General features: G+C 33.5%; 1 protein-coding gene across 3 annotated transcripts in view; it reads left to right on the forward strand.

Annotated features, from left to right (window-relative positions):
• Positions 1–20,048, forward strand: part of MANEA (mannosidase endo-alpha) — a 64,900-nt gene that overhangs the window by 9,523 nt on the left and 35,329 nt on the right. For 2 of the 3 annotated variants that reach the window (XM_045499060.1, XM_045499058.1), the window contains exon 2: positions 4,632–5,210. In XM_045499060.1, the coding sequence (XP_045355016.1) occupies positions 4,670–5,210 (541 nt within the window). In that variant the 5' untranslated portion in view covers positions 4,632–4,669. The remainder of the gene's footprint in view (positions 1–4,631; positions 5,211–20,048) is intronic. The other variant, XM_045499059.1, reaches the window with a different exon arrangement.

A 20,048-nucleotide genomic window follows, 5' to 3' on the forward strand; every position in this document is an offset into this window, starting at 1 on the left:
TTTGAATATATTTTGAACTCAGTGGTCATAAAAGTACAGAATACAGAACTTCTAAGATACTGCTAAAGATGTAATTAGCAGTAGAGTTATGGTATTAACACATTTTAAGGAAAGTACAAAGAGTTGAGGAGTGATGGCAACAGCTTTGGTATAATGTTTAAATTATCCTGAAATTATAAAAGCAGACCAGTAAATAGTAAAACCAAAACAAACAATCTGTAACAAAACTGAAAGACAAGTTATCCCCCATGGACTCACAGTATGAGTGGAAGGGGACAGCTCTCTAATAACTATAAGACTTGTTTTCTAACACTGTGCAGGAGGAAACCGAGGAAAGCAGTAGTGCATCTGCTTGAACTGAAGACAGGAACATTTCTAACCATAGATATTAATTGAAAGAGTGACAGCCCACTTTGAGAATAGTAGCTGCAACGGGGGAGGGAGACTTTGAAGCCTAACATCTGAAGGGGCTACAACATATTGGTTTTCAGGACAACACCCCATATTGAAGAGTAACTTCTGGAAATAGCTTTCAAATTGAGCAGGGTAATAATAGCATACAAGCCAAGGAAATAAAAAATGCCAGATAAATGTGGGAATGGAGAAGAACCCAACTGATCTCAGAAAGACATTCAAAGCCATTGTAAGATTTCCCAAAAACAGCTTAAGTTCTATAGAGCATGAATCTAGAAAAACTATCATGATAAAGCATTCACTTCCAAAATTGAGAGAAAATCATTTCATGTAATATTTGTCAATAGAAAAAGGTCAGGTCCCATACAAAGCCCTTATAAGCAAAGAAGTGAACATACTTGTAGATACTGAAAGCATGCCAGACAGACATGTTCATAAAATATATGACAACCATAACCTAATATTTTAATAGAAATAATTAAAATAGCTATATGAGATTTGGATGAATAAGCAAATTATGACTATGAAAAGTGAAAAATGAGCAAATTTTATAAATGAAGACTACAAGACAAACACAATAGATAATGCCCTATGAAATGTAAAGGGTACAGAAACTTAAAAATTGAAGAGATAATACAGTTGTAAAAGTTGAGCAAAATTCAATAAAAGTAATAGAGCTTTCTATGGAAGAAAATCAAAGGGGTGAAACAACAAATATTAAAATTGGAAACCTTTGCTGACAATAAAAACAAGTTGATATTAAAGTTAATTTCTTGGGGCGCCTGGGTGGCGCAGTCGGTTGAGCGTCCGACTTCAGCCAGGTCACGATCTCGCGGCCCGTGAGTTCGAGCCCCGCGTCGGGCTCTGGGCTGATGGCTCAGAGCCTGGAGCCTGTTTCCGATTCTGTGTCTCCCTCTCTCTCTGCCCCTCCCCCGTTCATGCTCTGTCTCTCTCTGTCCCAAAAATGAATAAACGTTGAAAAAAAGGAAAATTTAAAGTTAATTTCTTAATGGGAAGATAAGGGAGTTTGTGTAAAATTGTTTTTGTTTCCTCTATGAAGTACTGTTGACCCTTGAACACTGGAGGTTAGGGGTGCTGACTCCTATGCAGTTGGAAATCTTCCTGTAACTTTGGACTCTCAAAAACTTTACTAATTACCTACTGTTGACTGGAAGCCTTCCTGATAACACACACAGTTCATTAACATATGTTATTTATATATGTCCTTTATATTATATTTGTATTCTTACAATAATGTAAGCTAGAGAAAAAAATGGTATTAAGAAAATCACAAGAGAAAATGCATTTTTAGTACTGCACTATATTTATTGAAAAATGCACATATTAATGAACCTGCATAGTTCAAACCCGCATTGTTCAAGGCTCAGCTGGATAAGACTTAGATATCTGAAGATAATAAAGGAAGTTGGTGATGTAGCCATAGGTTTGATGAAAAACAAAAATGAATAAAGTAATTCTGAGGTTAGAAAACTGAACATACTGGAGTTTAGTGACAGGATTGTTAAGCATCTTAAGTATGAGTTCATAGTGAAAAATCAACATGGTTTTGTGTTTTGTCCAGTATAATTCTGTGGTTCTGGATCAAGGTCAAGGCACACATCATTTATTTGGGGTTTTACCAGTATGTATCAAGAAAGGAGAGAAGTGAGGAATTATAATGTTGGACAATGGACTATAAACTGTCACTAGAGACAAAACATGAAGAAAAGGAAATATAGCAAAAAAGCAGTGGACTCAGTGGATTGGACATCTCAATAAGGTCAAGGAATTGCCAGAATGAGAATACTAAACTAGAGGGGCTCAAGGCACGGAAGGTTATGTTTGGAAATGGGAAAAAAAAATAAAGATTTTGGAGTAATAAATGTTTGACAATGTCAGGATCAAGAGTAGGAGTGTGACACCTGAGTTAGTGGAGTGAAAGAAAGAACAGATCTTTAGAAGTGAGGCAAAGAGTTGGGGCGGCTAAACTACGGGACTGGATCATCCATATTGGTGGAGTCACTAAAAATAGTAATAGAAGTAGGAAAGGAGTAAGTTGTTAAAATGATCAGTGAATGGGAGATTATTAGATTCAGAAAATGGTGGAGTTTGATGCCTTGAACATTATTTTTTTATAAGGGCTGCATTCTTCTAATCTGAACTCTTATTATGCCAATATTTTGTTTACAAGCCTTTAGTGGTCCCTTGTTTACCAGAAAAGTTTTCTTTCTTTGGTGTAGTATGGTTCCAACATAGCACTATAGCTTTATTTTTCCTTCTTATCTTTTACTGGCTGCAGCCTACAGAGGCCTTTGTGTTTCACAATGTGTCTTTCATGTCCGGTATAACTTTGGGCACATCCTTTCTCTGACACTAGGGACATTCTTTTTTTTTTTTTTTTTTTCCTTCTCTTTTCCACCAGCCTATGCATATTGTACTCCTCCTTCGAAGATTTTACATTTTTTTTCATGAAGAGTTTTTTTCAACTCCTTAATTTATATGGTATTTTATTGCTTTATATATGCCTTTCACTTCTCTTTTAGCACTTTTCTTCTTTGAGTTATAGTTTATTTGCATACGTGTCTTCTGCCTTCCTTGGGGACTCCAAGCATCTTGAACATAAGAACTGTGTCTTACTAATCAATCTATTTCACGTGGCACTTAGCATACTATTTTTTACACAATTTAGTTGCTCAATTAAACGGAGTCTAGAATTTGTTATGATATTCCAACCAAATGAAACATATTTTTGTTCCTTGAACAACAGTAAGGATTCACCTGTTTCTCATCTAAAAGTCAACTATTTCTACTTTCATAATGCTTGTTTTAGTTTATGTCTAGTGTTAATTGGTTACATGATCTACCTTAATGAGTCCAGCTTGTTGGTGTGGTCATAGTGTATCCATGTAATAATATTAAAATATTATAACTTGGGGGGGTGTCCCTAAATTAGTCTTAGGAACAATAAAGTGTTAACTTTTTACTTCCAAAAGTTTAAGAAGGAGAATATTTGACATGAAAGCATTTTCATAAAACCAGTGGATTATTATAGTTGTAAAACAAAATCTCCAGACCTATCTACCTATGCCTTTCCATTTTCATGACTTTTTTTATGAGAGGAAGAACTGATGCAAATTAGAACATAGAGATGGAAAAGAGGTAGGATACCATGTAAAGTGTCAGAGAAGGTTTAATAAAGTTTCTCAATATTTTTGTGTAACTTCTGTACATCTAATTCTATATGTAATTATACATATTTATAGTATATCTAAGTATATGGAAGGCATACATATATATTTGTATAAGATTAATATGCATATTCTCTATTTGTGTATATGTACATATGGATATTACCATATCTACTTAAGTAAAATTTTGAAATGGGGAAAACAAAATGAATATTGGTTAGATACATGTATGTTTTAGAAAACCTACAAAGAAAGGTGAGGGGATGGTAAATACAAAAGGCAAGTGGTTGTTGTTAAGGAGAAGGGGCAGGGCTGGTGATTGGCAAGGGGCACAAAAGGTGGAGATGAATTTTTAAGCTGGCAGCTTCCGTTTTGAATGTTTATATGTTTCAACCTAGATGTATGTCTTTTATATTAATCTTTAGGTGTGTTATATTTCACAATTAAACTTTATTTTGAGAAGACTGATTTTAGCCCTAAAAGAAATATGCTTGCTCATCTTAGTAATTCTTGCATATATGCATAATGGAAGTAACAGTTTATAGAAAGTATTTGTGTATGTGTGAGACAGAATTACTTGCTGATTATGTTTAACTTGTCTGTCTTTTCTATCAGGATTAGTTGTTATGAACTTAATTCTTTGGAATAACAACAGCATGATTTATCATAGAAAGTTGTATTTTATAAATCAATGTCAACTTTTCCCCAAGCCAGAAATTTGTACATATTTTATTCATATGTGTGTATATACCTATGTACATATACACACATACCTATACATATATGTATATACATACTTAAACATAAAAACATAAAATGTTATTGTGATATTTCCAAATAAATACTGCTATTTAATCTAGCCATATATAGATTATTTTGTAGATCTCAGTTTTTGATTATACAACTAATATGATGAACTTTTAAAATCTTTCAATGTAATGAACTTTACAGATTTTTGTTTTCATTTTGAATACATTGGGTAATATTGTCAATACTACTTACTAATTACCACTTTTCAATAAATTACAGCTAAACACTTACCATTTTGGAGTTTAAAGTATGTCATCATGGCAAAATTTCGAAGAAGGACTTGCATCATTTTGTCACTTTTTATTCTGTTTATTTTCTCCCTGATGATGGGTTTAAAAATGCTGAGACCAAATAAAGCTACTTTTGGAGATCCTTTTGGACTTGAACTTCTTCCAGAACTTCATCAACAAACTCACTTAGGGAAAAACCTTGATTCCCAAAACAATGACAAAATCAACAGTGAAACAAATATCAAGAATTTAAAAAGTGTTGAAATCACTCTGAAACCTTCCAAAGCCTCTGAACCTTACCTGGAAGAGCTGCGACCTCTGAATTATTATTTGCATGTCTTTTATTACAGTTGGTATGGAAATCCGCAATTTGATGGTAAATATATACATTGGAACCATCCAATCCTGAAGCATTGGGACCCTAGAATAACCAAGAATTATCCACAAGGGAAACATAATCCCCCGGATGACATTGGCTCCAGCTTTTACCCTGAGTTGGGAATTTACAGCTCTCGGGATCCTTCTGTCATTGAAACTCACATGAAACAAATGTACTCAGCTTCAATTGGTAATTACTTTATGTGTGTGTGTTTAGGCATGTGATTGTGTGTATGTATAAATAATTTTTTGTAGAATATTTAAGTTACTGACTAGTCTTCACATTGTTGTTATTTATAATTTTAAACATGGATGCTAAATTAAGCTGTATATACATACATATGTTCTTAAACATCTGGTAAACCACCTTTTTACACTACTCTAAACTGTGTTTAATTTCTAACTTTTGGAACATTTCTAGATATAGTTTTGATTCCTAATTTAACATTCTTAATTTTATTAAATTATGGTTAGCATAAGATGGCAATGAATTCTCCCACTTTATGTATATAGCTCAGTGATATTTCTCTAAGGTATACACCTGTTTAAATATTACCCCAACATGAAGTAAAATATTCTATAGCCCAGAAACTTTTGTCATGCTTCCCTTATGCACCCCCACATCCCTCCCCAGGAAACTAAATCTAATTTCTATCACTGTAGAATAATTGTGAATGTTCTACGTATGACTCTATGAAATAGAATCAGCCAGTGCGCACGTGTGTGTGTGTGTGTGTGTGTGTGTGTGTGTGTGAACTTTTGCCTAGCACATCATTTTGAAATTTACTCATGCTGTTAACTGTATCAGTAGTTGAGTCATTATTGCTGAGTAGTATTCCATTGTATGATTGTGGCAGTTTGTTTCTGCATTCATCTTTATGGACATTTGTACTGTTTCAAATTTTAGACATGTAGTATACAATTTGGTCTTGTTTTTCTGTTTTTTAAAACTAGCCTAACAATCTCTTTTTAACTTTCTGTGTTTATTTCTATTTCATGTAATAGTGATATGGTTAATTATGCTTTCTTTGCTGTTTTTTATGTCTATTCCATCTGTTTTGTTCCTTTTTCCTCTTTTTCTGCCTTATTTTGTATAAAATATGTTTATTCCATTTTATTTTCTCTTCTGACTTACTAGATGTCCCTTCATTTTATTTATTGTATGATTGCTTTAAAATTTACAATATACACTTTAACTTTACTGATAAGAAGTCTGTAGTTATTTGTATTGTTTTTTCCCTGCAGCTTTTTCTTCCCTCTAACTTCTGGCACTCCAGTTGCACACATTTACATAGAGTCAGATTATCTCACAAGTAATTCATAAGAAAAAATTAAAATGGGATGCCTGAGAATTCTTCAATTTGTTAATCTACCCTTAAAAAAAGACAAAAACAAAAAACAAAACTTCTCTGTTATGTTTCCTGTGTCTTCCCAGTCTCCATAGCACTGGGACCACAAGAACAGATTGAGTGTTTTCACATTTTTATAGCTGTACAAAAGGCACAAACTTATTATTGAGCTGATACATATATGGAGATGTGCAAGGCTTTTTCATGAGCAAAACAATGTAGAATTCTGTGAATCTGCGTCAACTGTGTGCAAGATGACTTTCTTCTGTAATTGATTTTTTTTCCAACTGGTTTTAAAAAATCTAGCTTTCTGACCAGGTCCAGTTTCTGTGTTCTAGGATATAAAATATGACATAAAATAGGATTGAATTTACCAATTCAGACAGCATTGACTGCTATCTCTGCTTACAATTTACTTTTGTGGAGAGGATCTTGCAAATGACTTTTTAACTATTTTGTGCAAAGAATTTATATCACATTTGAGGCTTTTTTGTTATTACAACGTTGATTTGTTAATGACTATACTAGTAGTTCTTGACAAAAAATTGATATCCGTGGAAGTTTCAAGGTTTTTTTCATGCAAACTGAACAGTATGCAATGAGTGTTTTTCCCCCCAGATACTTTTCATATAAAGAAATAATATATAAATGACATACTTTGTATGTTATAATTTAATTGTGATTAGGAAGAAAACTTTCAGTTTATATTTAGTTTTATGCCTATCTTAAGTTTATGAAGACCTTTTCCCCCCGTATATTATTTTACTACTACGTAATATGTGTGAACATGAATTGTTTCAAAACAAAAGTCAGTACAATTAATCTTAATTATAAATGTTCACAGTTTCACTATTGATGCAAATCCTTTTTTTCTTTGGTAGATTTTCTGGGAAAAAAAAATCATTTGATAGTAATAAAAGTGACATCATAATCCATCTGTAAATAAATTATTTTCTTATCAGTTAAATTATTTTCTTATCTTGAATTATAGTCTCTGTTATTGAAATATTATTGACATTTAACATGCTGTAAGTTAAAGATACATAGCACATTGATTTGATATACATGTTTTCATACGATTACCATTGAGGCATTAGCAAACCTTTCTATCACATCTCGTAATTATCATTTCTTCTAGTGGTGGAAAAAATTAAGATCTAGTCTGTTAGCAAGTTTAATGTCTTTAATACAGTTTTGCTGTCTGTAATCACTGTATGCATATGAGATCCCCATGTCTTATTCATGTACTAGTTGCAAGCATGTACCCTGAACAACATCTCTTCCATTCGTCCACTCCTGAGCCCCTGGCAAGTACCATTTTACTGTTTCTTCATTTGTTTTGTTTTGTTTTGTTTACCTTTCACATATAGGAGGTATCTGGCAGTATTTGTCTTATCTTAACATAATGTCCTCAAGATCCATCCATGTTGCTGCAAATGGCAGGATTTCCCTTTTTCTTGTGGCTGAAGAGTATTGTTTAATTTATATACACACACATATATGTATAATTCTGTTTTATGTATATGAATGTGATATGAATGTAAATAAAATGTGATCTGTCACACTTTATTTATATATTTGTATGTGTGTGTCACCATGTCTTTGTCTGTTCACTTGTTGATGGAGACAGTTTGGCTATTGTGTTAATGCTGCAGTATACAGTGTATATCTTTGATAATTTTAAATTCCTTTTGATTTATACACAGAATTGTGATTACTGGATCATATGGTAGTTCTATTCTTAACTTTTTTGGGGGAAACTATGCAGTTCTCCATCGTGGCTGAACCAATTTCATTCCCACCAACAGTGCCGACACTTGTTATCTCTTGTTTTCTTGATAATAGCTATTGTTACAAGTGTGAAATGATATCTCATTGTGGTTTTGACTTGTATTAGTGATGTTGAGCACCTTTTCATGTATCTATTGGCATGTCGTCTTTGGAAAAGTACCTCTTAAGTTCCTTTGCCCATTTTCTAATTGGATTCTTTGTGGGTTTTTTATTGTTTGTTTGTTTGTTACTGAGTTCTAGGAATTCTATGTATATTTTGGATATTAACCCATTATCCATTTGTCTTTTATTTACCAATAATTCATTTGCGTTTTCATTTTCTTAATTTCTTCATTTTCTTAATTCTTGCTTCTGCAGTGTAGAAGCTTTTAAGTTTGATGTAGTCCCACTTAAGTTTTGTTTTGTTTTGTTTTGTTTTGTTTTGTTTTACATTTGTGCTTTGGATATCCTATCCAAATGTTTAAGTCTGATCCATTTCTAGGTGATTTTTGCGGGTGGTGTAAGTAGGGGTCCAATTTTCTTTGCACGTGTTTATCAAGTTTTCCCAGCATCATTTATTGAAAAGCTATCCTTTCCCTATTGACTGTTCTTAGATCCCTTATCATTTATTAGTTGACAGTATATGTGGGAGTTTAATTCTGGGTACTGTATTTTGTTCTGTTGACCTAAGTACCTGTTTTTAGGCCAGGGTTGTACTATTTAACTAGTACAGCTTTGTAGTATACTTTGAAATCAGTAAGTATGATGGTTCCACTTTTGATTTTCTTTATCATCATTGCTTTGGCTATAAAGGGATCTTTTGTGGTTCCATACAAATTTGAGGATTGATTTTTCTATTGTGAGAAATGCTGGGGCACCTGGGTGGCTCAGTCAGTTAAGGGTCTGACTTCAGCTCAGGTCATAAACTCATGTTTCATGAGTTCCGTCCCTGTTTTGGGCTCTGTGCTGACAGCTCAGAGCATGGAGCCTGCTTTGGATTCTGTGTCTCCCTCTGTCCCTCCTCTACTCGCACTCTGTCTCTTAAAAAATAAAAAAAAAAGATTTAAAAAATTTTTTAATTAAAAAATAAAAAGCAAATTTAAAAAATGCCATAGGAATTTTGATAGTGATTGTGTTGAATCTATAAATGGCTTTGGTAGCATGGACCTTTTAACAATATTAACTCTTCAAATCCTTGACATGGGATATCCTTCCAATTTTTTTATGCCATTTAGAAAAGCCTTGTAGTTTTCATAGATCTTTTACTTGATTAAATATCTTCCTAGGTATTTTATTAGTTGTGTTGCTAGTGTGAATGGGATAGTTTTTTTTTTTTTTTAATTTTTTTCAGATGCATTATGGTTAGTGTATGGAAAACAACTAATATCTGTGTTGTGATTTTATATCCTTTAATTTTATTGTATTCATTGATTAGACCCAACCATTTTTTTAATTTCAGTATATAATGTCACATCATCTGCAAATAGCAACAATTTTAATACTTCCTTTCCTATTTGGATGCTTTTTCTTTGTCCTGCCTGACTGTCCTAGGTAAGACTCACAGTATGTTGAATAAGAGTGGTGACAGTGGGCACCTTTGTATTGTTCTTGATCTTACAGAAACAGCTTTCCATTTTTTCCATTGAGTATGCTGTTACCTGTGTGTTTGTTGTATATTACTTTTATTATATTGAGGTATGTTCTTTATGTACTCAATCTATTGAGGAATTTTATCATGAAAGAATGTTGTATTTTTTTTTTCAACGTTTATTTATTTTTGGGACAGAGAGAGACAGAGCTCTAATCTTTATTATTTCCTTCTTTCTGCAAGCCTTAGGATTAGTTTTTTTTCTTCTTGTTCTAGTTCCTTAAGTTATAAAGTTAGGTTGATGACAGAGCATGAACGGGGGAGGGGCAGAGAGAGAGGGAGACACAGAATCGGAAACAGGCTCCAGGCTCTGGGCCATCAGCCCAGAGCCTGACGCGGGGCTCGAACTCACTGAGCCCCTGGGTATCCAGTATTTTGCCATGTATTTGTTCATAGTACTCTCTGATAATCATTATTTTTGTAGAAATTATTAGTAATGTCCCCATTTCCATTTCTGATTTTAGTAATTTGTATCTTCTTTTTTCTTAGTCCATCTTGCTAAAGGTTTATTAATTTTGTTCATTTCTTCAAAGGGCCAACCTTTATTTTCATTGATTTTTCTCTGTTGTTTTTTAATTGCCTATTTTATTTACCTCTGCTCTAATAAATGTAAAGCATTTATAGCTGTCAGTTTACTCCCTTAGCACTATTTTATCCATATGCCATAAATTTTGGTATGTCATGTTTTTGTTTTAGTCATTTCTAAATGTTTAGAAACATTTCCCTCATGATTTCTTCTTTTATCCATTGGTTGTTTAATCATTTAGTCTCTAATAGGGTGACTTATGTTGATTTATTTTCAGATACCGACTGTTATTTTTCATTACTGGAATAAACTCCATTTGTTGATGGCTTATTATTTTGTTCATATATTACTAAATTCTATTTGCTAATCTTTTAAGAAAGATTTTGTATCCATGTTCAGCTGGTATACTGATCTGTAGTTTTTCTTTTCTTGAGATGTCTTTTGTCTTTTTGTTATTAAAGTAGTGCTGGCCTCATAAAATGATTTAAGAAAACCTCCCTCTTTTTTTTTTTTTTTTTTCTGGAAGAGATTGAGTAGAGTTGGCATTATTTCCTATTATGTATTTGATAGAATTTATCAGTAAAACTATCTTGCCTTGTTGGTTTCATTATTTAATTATAAATTCAATTATAAATTCAATTTCATTATTTAGGACTATTCAGGTCATCAGTTTTTTTTAGCAGAAAAAAAGCACACATATTTATTTAATATTTTTGATGCTTATATGAAAGTCCTCAGAAGAGAAATGAAGACCTGAAGAAGATGGTAGGCTTAAAATCTTATGGACCTTTTTACACAGAGAACAATAAATTGTGGGGATGTGACCAGACAAAAGGGTTTGGGCTCAAGGCAGTAGATTGTGGGACAGTGAACAGGAAGTGTAGGAGGGAAACTAATAGAAGTTCAAGGGTTATTTTAGTAGGTTTGTTTTTGCAGGTCCATTGCAGGGTTGACTCCCAGTCTCAGGAGATAAGATACTCTCTTTCTGGTACAGGGACGGCAACTTTCTCATGGGAAATTTTATGATCAACCTGCTTTTAGGTAGAAAGGGGAAAGTCAGAGAGCCCTTCTGCATCTGCAGTTTCTCAAGTACCTTCAGCTCAAAATAGTCAATATGCCAGAGCGGCATATTTTGGGATGGCATATTCTGATCCCCTTTACTACCTTTTTTCTTTCCTTTTTTTTTTTTTTTTTTTTTGAAGCTGTGCTAGCAGAACATGGTTCAACCAGTTATGTTTGATTACAAATAAGTAAAACAATGGTCAGTTCAGGGTTTCAGCAGAAGAATATTTTAAAAGCCAAGCAAATAAAGAAAGCTAGCCTGCTTAGCTTTGCCAGGTGTTCCCCCCCCCTTTTTTCTTCCAAGAACATTTTTATTTTTATTGATTGATTTCAGGAATAGAGTTGAGTGATTCAACACTTACATATAATACCCGATGCTCATTTCAACAAGTGCCTTCCTTAATGCCCATCACCCATTTTGCCCATCTCCCCACACATCCCCATTCAGCAACCCTCAGTTGTCTTTATTGAAGAGTCTTAATGGTTTGCCTCCCTCTCTTTTTATCTTATTTTCCTTCACTTCCCCTATGTTCATTTATTTCTTCTTGAGTGAGTTTTGGTCCTTATATTTTGTAAATAACTGGTCAATGTCATCATATTTGTCAGTTTTATGAACAGAGTTGCTTGTATTATCCCTTTATTATGATTTTAAAGTGTACAAAGTCTGTATGTTCTGTATGTTTTACCTCTTTCATCCATGCTTTTGCTAATATTTTTCTCCTTTTTTTCTTGGTCAATATATCTAATTAATATTTAATATTATTGATCCTTTCAGTAAATGAACAGTTGGTTTCATTATCTGAAAAAGTTGTTGTGCTGCTGTTGGATTGTCTTATAAATGTCAGTTAAAGTTCTTGATAGTATTCAAGTCTTCTATATCCTTGCCAATTATCTACCTGTTCTATCAATTATTGATAAAGCAGTGTTGATGTGTCTTCAAGTATAATTGTAGATTTATTTATTTCCCCTTTCAGGTCTGCCATTTTTTGCTTTCTATATTTTGAAGGTCTTTTGTTAGGTACACAAACATTTAGGACTGTTATATCATTTAGGCAGAGTCCTTTATTATTATGAAGTATCTCTCTTTAGTGCTGGTAATATTCTTTGTTCTGAAATCAACTTTGATGTTAATATAAACAATTCCAGCTCTCTTTGATTAGTGTTTGCCTGGTGAATCTTTTTTCATTATTTTACTTTTAACCTATCTGTTGTGTGTGTGCAAGGAAATCATTCTTTTGTCAGGTCTTGATTTTTTTTTTAAATCCAGTTTGAAAATTTTGTCCTTAAAATAGTATGCCTAGACTGTTTGCACTCAGTGTGATTATTTTTATGATTATATTGATTGAAATCTGCTTTATTAGCCACTTCCTATTTACTCAATTTCTTTGTTCTCCTGTTTTTTTTTTTTTTTTCTGTATTCTTTTGGGTTAGTTGAACATTTTTTATGATTCCATGTACTCCACATTTGCTTATTGTTACTTCTCATCTCTTTAGTTGTTGACATAAGATTTACCAAATATACCTTTATATGATCAGGGTACTTGCAAATAATATATACTTCATATGTAGCAGAAGGACCTCTCCACATATATTCCTGGTTTTTTCCTCCCATATCTTTTGCTATTGTTGTCATTCTAGTATATAAAATGGTGTACATTACTGTTCTTTTTCTTGTAGACCAGATATTGGTTAACATCTTCTGTAAAGGACCAGCAATATTTTTGGTTTTGTGGCCCATATTATCTCTTTACAACCACTCAACTCTGCCATTATCGTGTAAAAGTTGCCATATGTAGACAAATGTATACATACAGAGGGCAAGATTTGGCTCATGGACAATAGCTTGTTGAAGACAATTTTAAGCAATCATTCATCTTATAAAGTAATTAAGGAACCAATATTAATCTTTCAAGTATTGTTTATATCCTTTGTTTTGAATGTCTCCTTTGCTATACAATTGTCAGCAGGAAGAGTTTTGTAGGTTTATGTTTTCTTTTGGAACTTTAAAAATGCTGCTCCATTGTCTTCTATCATGGTTTCTGATGAGAAGTATACTGTAAGTTTTACAAAACTTTTTATATCTTTATATCCTGTATGTTTCCGTTTTGCACTGATTTTAAAATGTTTTTTCTTTGTTTATGAATTTTAGTAGTTTAAACATGTGTGTATCTGTTGGTTTTGGTATTTATTCTGCTTGATATTCTCTGAGCTTCTTGAATTTGTTGTTTTGTGTCTGTCATCAACTTTGCATAATTAGCAATTATTTTGACATATATACCTTCTACCTCTTCTGAGTTTTCAGTTACATGTGTGTTTTACCTTAGTCATATTATATTTTAATGTAGTTTTATGTGACTGGAAATTGACCCTTTACTCAGCTCTGTTCAATCCTTTCATGAGTTTGTTGAAGATATTCCTCATCTTTTAACATGTTTTTCATTTCCAGTATTTCTATTTGATTCTTCTTTTTATTGAAGTGTAATTAACATCCAGCGGTGTATTAGTTTCATGTGTACAACATGCTGGTTCAACAAATCTTATATATTACTCAGTGCTACTATAACTGTAGTCACCATCTGTCATCTTACAATGTTATTACTATATTATTGATGATTTTCTCCATACTATACCTTTCATCTCTGTGACTTATTTATTTCTTAACTGCAAATTTGTACTTAATCTCCTTTATCTATTTCACCCATTCCCCCCACACCCCTCCCTTCAGGCAACCACCAGTTCTCTATATTTTGGGGTTTGTTTCTTCTTCATTTATTTTTTAGGTTCCACACTTAAGTGAAATTTTATGGTATTTGTCTGCCTGACTTATTTCACTTAATATAATACCCTCTAGGTCCATCCATGTTGTTGCAAATGGCAATACCTCATTCTTTGTATAGCTGAATAATATTACATTGTGTGTGTATACATATGTATACACCATATATTCTTCAGTGATTCATCTGTTGATGGACATTTGGTGTGCCTCCATATTTTGGCTATTGTAAATAATGCTGCAATAAACATAGGGTGCATATGTCTTTTTGAATTAGAGTTTTCATGTTCTGTGGGTAAATACCCAGTAGTAGAATTACTGGATCATTAGGTATTTCTTTTTTTTTAAGTTTTTAAGGAACTTCCATACTGTTTTCCACAGTGGCTGCATCAATTTACAGCCCCACCAACAGTGAACAAGAATTCTTTTGTTTCCACATCCATGCCAAGACTTGTTACTTCCTGTCTTTGATTCTAGCCGTTCTCACAATAGTAAAGTGGTATCTCATGGTTTAAACTTGCAATTCCCTGATGATTAGTGGTGTTGAACATCTTTTCATGTTTTGGCCATCTGTGTGTCTTCTTTGGAAAAGATATCTACTCAAGTCTTCTGTCCATTTTTTAACTAAATTATTTTTTTGTCAGGTTTTTTTTCAACGTTTATTTATTTTTGGGACAGAGAGAAACAGAGCATGAACGGGGGAGGGGCAGAGAGAGAGGGAGACACAGAATCGGAAACAGGCTCCGGGCTCTGAGCCATCAGCCCAGAGCCCGACGCGGGGCTCGAACTCACGGACCGCGAGATCGTGACCTGGCTGAAGTCGGACGCTTAACCGACTGCGCCACCCAGGCGCCCCGTCAGGTTTTTTTTGTTGTTGGTTCTGGTATTGAGTTGTAAAAGTTATTTGTAGTTTGAATATTAAACCCTTATATGATGCATGATTTACACATGTCTTCTATCAGTAGGTTGCCTTTTCATTTTGTTCATGGTTTCCTTCACTGTGCAAAAACTTGTTGTTGTTGTTGTTGTTGTTGTTGTTGTTTTGGTATACTCCCAATAGTTTATTTTTGCTTTTGTTTCCCTTGCCAAAGAAGACCTAACTAGAAAAATTTTGGTAAGGCCCATGTCAAAGAGATTATTACTATTTTCTTTTAGGGATTTTTGGCTATTATAAATAATGCTGCAATAAACATATTGTGAGATACAATTTCAGGTCTCACATGTAGGTTTTTTTTTAATTTTTTTTTTAACATTTATTTATTTTTGAGACAGAGAGAGACAGAGCATGAATGGGGGAGGGTCAGAGAGAGGGAGACACAGAATCCGAAACAGGCTCCAGGCTCTGAGCGGTCAGCACAGAGCCCGACGCGGGGCTGGAACTCACGGACTGCGAGATCATGACCTGAGCTGAAGTCGGACGCTTAACCGACTGAGCCACCCAGGCGCCCCTCACATGTAGGTTTTTAATCCATTTTGAGTTTCTTTTTTTTGTATACTGTGAGAAAGTGGTACAGTTTCATTTCTTTGCATGTAGCTCTCTAGCTGTACCAGTGCAGTTTATTGAAGAGATTGTCTTTTACCCATTGTATATCCTAGCCTCCTTTGTTATAGACTAATTGACCATATAAGCATGGGTTTAGTTCTGGGTCCTCGATTCTTGTATGCACCTTATTTTTTGGCTAATACCATGCTGTTTTCATTATTACAGCTTTGTGTAGTATACTTTGAAATCTGGGATTGTGATACCTTCAACTTTGTTCTTTTTTAAGATTGCTTTGGCTCATTGAAGTCTTGTGGTTCTGTATAAGTTTTAGGATTATATATTTGTAGTTCTGTGACAAATTCTGTAGGTATTTTGATAAGAGATTGCATTGAGTCTGTAAATTGCTTTAGGACATTTCAACAATATTAATAGGACATTGCAACAATATTAATTCTTCCAAACCATGAGCATGGAACATTTTTCCATTTATTTATGTTCTTTTTAATTTTTTTCATGGATGTTTTAGAGTTTTCAGTGTATAAGTCATTTACCTCCTTGGTTAAGTTTTTTTTTTTTTTTTTTTTTTTCAACATTTATTTATTTTTGGGACAGAGAGAGACAGAGCATGAACGGGGGAGGGGCAGAGAGAGAGGGAGACACAGAATCGGAAACAGGCTCCAGGCTCTGGGCCATCAGCCCAGAGCCTGACGCGGGGCTCGAACTCACGGACCGCGAGATCGTGACCTGGCTGAAGTCGGACGCTTAACCGACTGCGCCACCCAGGCGCCCCCCTCCTTGGTTAAGTTTATAGATATTTTATTATTTTGGGTGTGATTGCAAATGAAATGGTTAATTTGTCTTTCTGCTACTCTGTAATTAATGCAACAGATTTCTGTATATTAATTTTATATCTTGCAACTTGACTGGATTCATTTATCAGTTCCTAGTAGTTTTTTGGTGTAGTCTTTATGGTTTTCTATATATAGTATCACATCATCTGCAAATAGTGACAGCTTCTTCCTTAACAATTTTGATACCTTTTATTTCTTTTCTGATTACTGCAGCTAGGACTTCAGTACTATATTTAATAAAAGTGGTGAGAGTAGACATATTGTTTTATTCCTGATAGAGGAAAAACTTTGTTTTGCACATATTGAAACATCCTTGCATCCCTAGAGCAAATCCTACTTGATAGTGGTGAATGATCTTTCTAATATATTGTTGAATTGTATTTGCTAGTATTTTGTTGAGGATTTTGCATCTGTGTTCATCAGAGATACTAGCCTCCAGTTTTCTTTTTGTGAGATGTCTTTGTCTTATTTTGGTATCAGGGTAATGCTGGACTTATAGAATGAATTTTTGAAGTTTTCCTTCTGTTTTTTTGGGAATAGTTTGAGAAGAATAAGTAATAACTGTTTAAATGTTTGATAGTATTCACCTGTAGATCTCATTTGAACATTTGATGGTTTTTTTTTTCATAACCAGTGCAATTTTATTACTAGTCATTTGCCTGTTCAAAATTTTCTATTTTTTCCTGATTCAGTTTTGGCAGATTATATGTTTCTAGAAATTAATCCATTTCTTCTAGGTTATCCCAATTTGTTGATACGTAATTTTTCATTCTCTTCTCTACAATGCTTTACTTTTTTTGGTGTTGGTTGTTCTTTCTCCTTCATTTCTGATTTTATTTTTTTGAGGCCTCTTTTCTTTCTTGATGAGTCTAGCTAAAAGTTTATAAGTTTTGTTTATCTTTTCAAGGGACCAGTTTGTTTCTTTGATCTTTTTTTTTTTCCTGTTTTTTTTTCTTTTTTATTTATTTCTGCTCTAAACTTTATTATTTCTTCTACTAGCTTTGGGCTTCATTTGTTCTTTTTCTAGCTCTTTTAGGTGTGGTTTTGGTTATTTGAGATTTTTGTTTCTTGAGATAGACCTGTATTGCCATAACCTTCTCTCTTAGAACTACTTTTGCTCTGCCCCAAAGATTTGGAATGGTATTTTCATTTGTCTCAATGTGTTTTTTGATTTCCTCTTTGATTTCAAGGTTGACTTCTTCCCTGTTTAGTAGCCTGTTGTTAGACCTCCATAAATTTGTGTTCTTTCCAGATTTTTTCTTGTAATTGACTACTAGTTTCATACTATTATTGAGACTTGTTTGTGGCCTAATGTGTGATCTGTCTTGGAGAATGTTGCATGTACATTTGAAAAGAATGGATATTCTTACGTTTTTGGATAGAATATTCTGTATATATCTGTTAATTCACAACTGGTCTAATGTGTCAATTCAGAGCTACTTTTTCATTGTTGATTTCTGTTTCGATTTTCTATCCATTGATGTAAGTGGGGTGTTAAAGACCTCTACCATTCTAATACTGTCAATTTCTCCATTTCTGTCTGTTAATATTTGATTTATATATTTAGGTGCTTTGGTTGTATAGATATCTACAATTGTTATATCTTCTTGTTGGATTGGTCCCTTTATCATTATGTAATGCCCTTAATTGTCTCTGGCCACAGTCTTTGTTTTAAAGTGTTTTTTGTTTTTTAGTTTTGTTCATGTTGTTTTGTTTTTATTTCATGTTAGTATTGCTATCCCAGCTCTTTTTGTTTTGTTTTCTGGATGGCATATGTTTTTCCAGCTGTTCTTCACTTTCAGGGTGTATGTGTCTTTAGGTCTGAAGTGAAGCTCTTGTGGACAGAATATAGGTAGGTGAGTCTTGTTCTAAAGTAATGATATGTGTGTACCTATGGCCATTTTGTTAATTTTTTTGGTATAGTTTTTCTCTATCTTCATTTGGTTTGATGGCTTTCTTTAGTGGTAGGCTTGGATTGGATTCTTTGTGTATGTGTTTGTGTGGGGTGGGCATTATAGGTTTTTTATTTGTGGTTTCCATTGGATCATATATAACATGTATGCAGTTGTGTTAATGGTTGCTTAAGTTTGAATACATTCTAAAGCACTAAATTATTATTCTCCCTTTGTTTTATATATATGGTGTCATATTTTATCTTTTTATTTTATGTATGTTTTGAATGATTTTTGTAAATATAATTGATGTAAAATCAATTTTTGTGTCTTAACCACTGTATTGGCTTTATAAGTGATTCATCTCCTACCTTTATTATATATGTGCTTTTGCCTGTGAAATTTTTTCTTTATTAATTTTCCTACTTGTTATGGCATCTTCTTTCCATTTGAAGAATTCCCATTATCATGTAAGCCTGGTTTAGTGGTGATGAACTCCTTTAGTTTTTGTTTAGGAAAGAACTTCTTTTTCTATTCTGAATGATAACTTTGCTGAGTAGATTATTCTTGGTTGCAAGTTTTTTTTGTTGTTTTTTGTTTTTTTTTCCCTTTCATTCCTTTGAATAGATCATGCCACTTCCTTTTGGCCTGAACAGTTTCTGCTGAGAAATCACCTGTTGGGGTTATGGAGTTTCCTTTATATGTAATTGTTTTGTTTTGCTTGCTGAATTAAAAATTCTCTATTGTTACTTTTTGCCATTTTACTTATGTGTCTTGGACTCATCTTGTTATGCACTGTGTGTGCTTTCTGAAACTGATGTCTATTTCCCCAGATTAGGGAAATTTTCAGCTTGATTTTTTTCAAGTAAATTTTCTCTTCCTTTCTCTCCTTTTTCTGTTATCTTTATAATGTGGATATTATTACGCTTGATGATGAGTTTCCTTAACCTAGTCTTACTGCTTTTTATTAATCTTTTTTCTCTTTGCTGTTCAGCTTGGTTGTTTCCCATTACCCTGTCTTCCAGATCACTGATCTGTTTTTCTGTGTCTTTTTAATTCGCTGTTAATTATTTTTTATTACAGCTATTGAGGTGTTTGTTTTTAATCTCTGACTGGTTCTTTTGATTTATACGTGTATTTTTGTAAAAGTTCTGAATTCATCCACTCTGTTCGTAAGTCCAGTGACTATCTCTAAATTTTTGTAAATATTTATTTATTTTTGAGAGAGAGAGAGCATAAGCAGGGGAGGGGCAGAGAGAGGGAGACATAGAATCCAAAGCAGACTCCAGGATCTGAGCTGTCAGCACAGAGCCCGATGTGGGACTTGAACTTATGAACTGTGAGAATCATGACCTGAGATGAGGTCAGACACTTAACTGACTGAGCCACCCAGGTGCCCTTCCAGTGACTATATTTATGACCATTACTTTGAATTTTTTTTATCAGGCATTTTTGCTTATCTCAGTTTCATTGAACTCTTTTGCTGTGATTTTTGTCTTTTTCTTTCATTTGGGACATCTTTCTCTGTCATCTCATTTTGCTTGACTCTCTGTGTCCATATATTATGGAGGTCAGCGACATCTCCTGATCTTAAAAATAGTGGCCTTCTATAGAAGAGGTCCTGTGATACCCTGTAGCTCAGTCCCTCCTGGTCACCAGAAACAGGTGCTCCTG

Source organism: Leopardus geoffroyi, chromosome B2 (assembly GCF_018350155.1).
Source record: "Leopardus geoffroyi isolate Oge1 chromosome B2, O.geoffroyi_Oge1_pat1.0, whole genome shotgun sequence".
NCBI classification, from domain to species: domain Eukaryota; kingdom Metazoa; phylum Chordata; class Mammalia; order Carnivora; family Felidae; genus Leopardus; species Leopardus geoffroyi.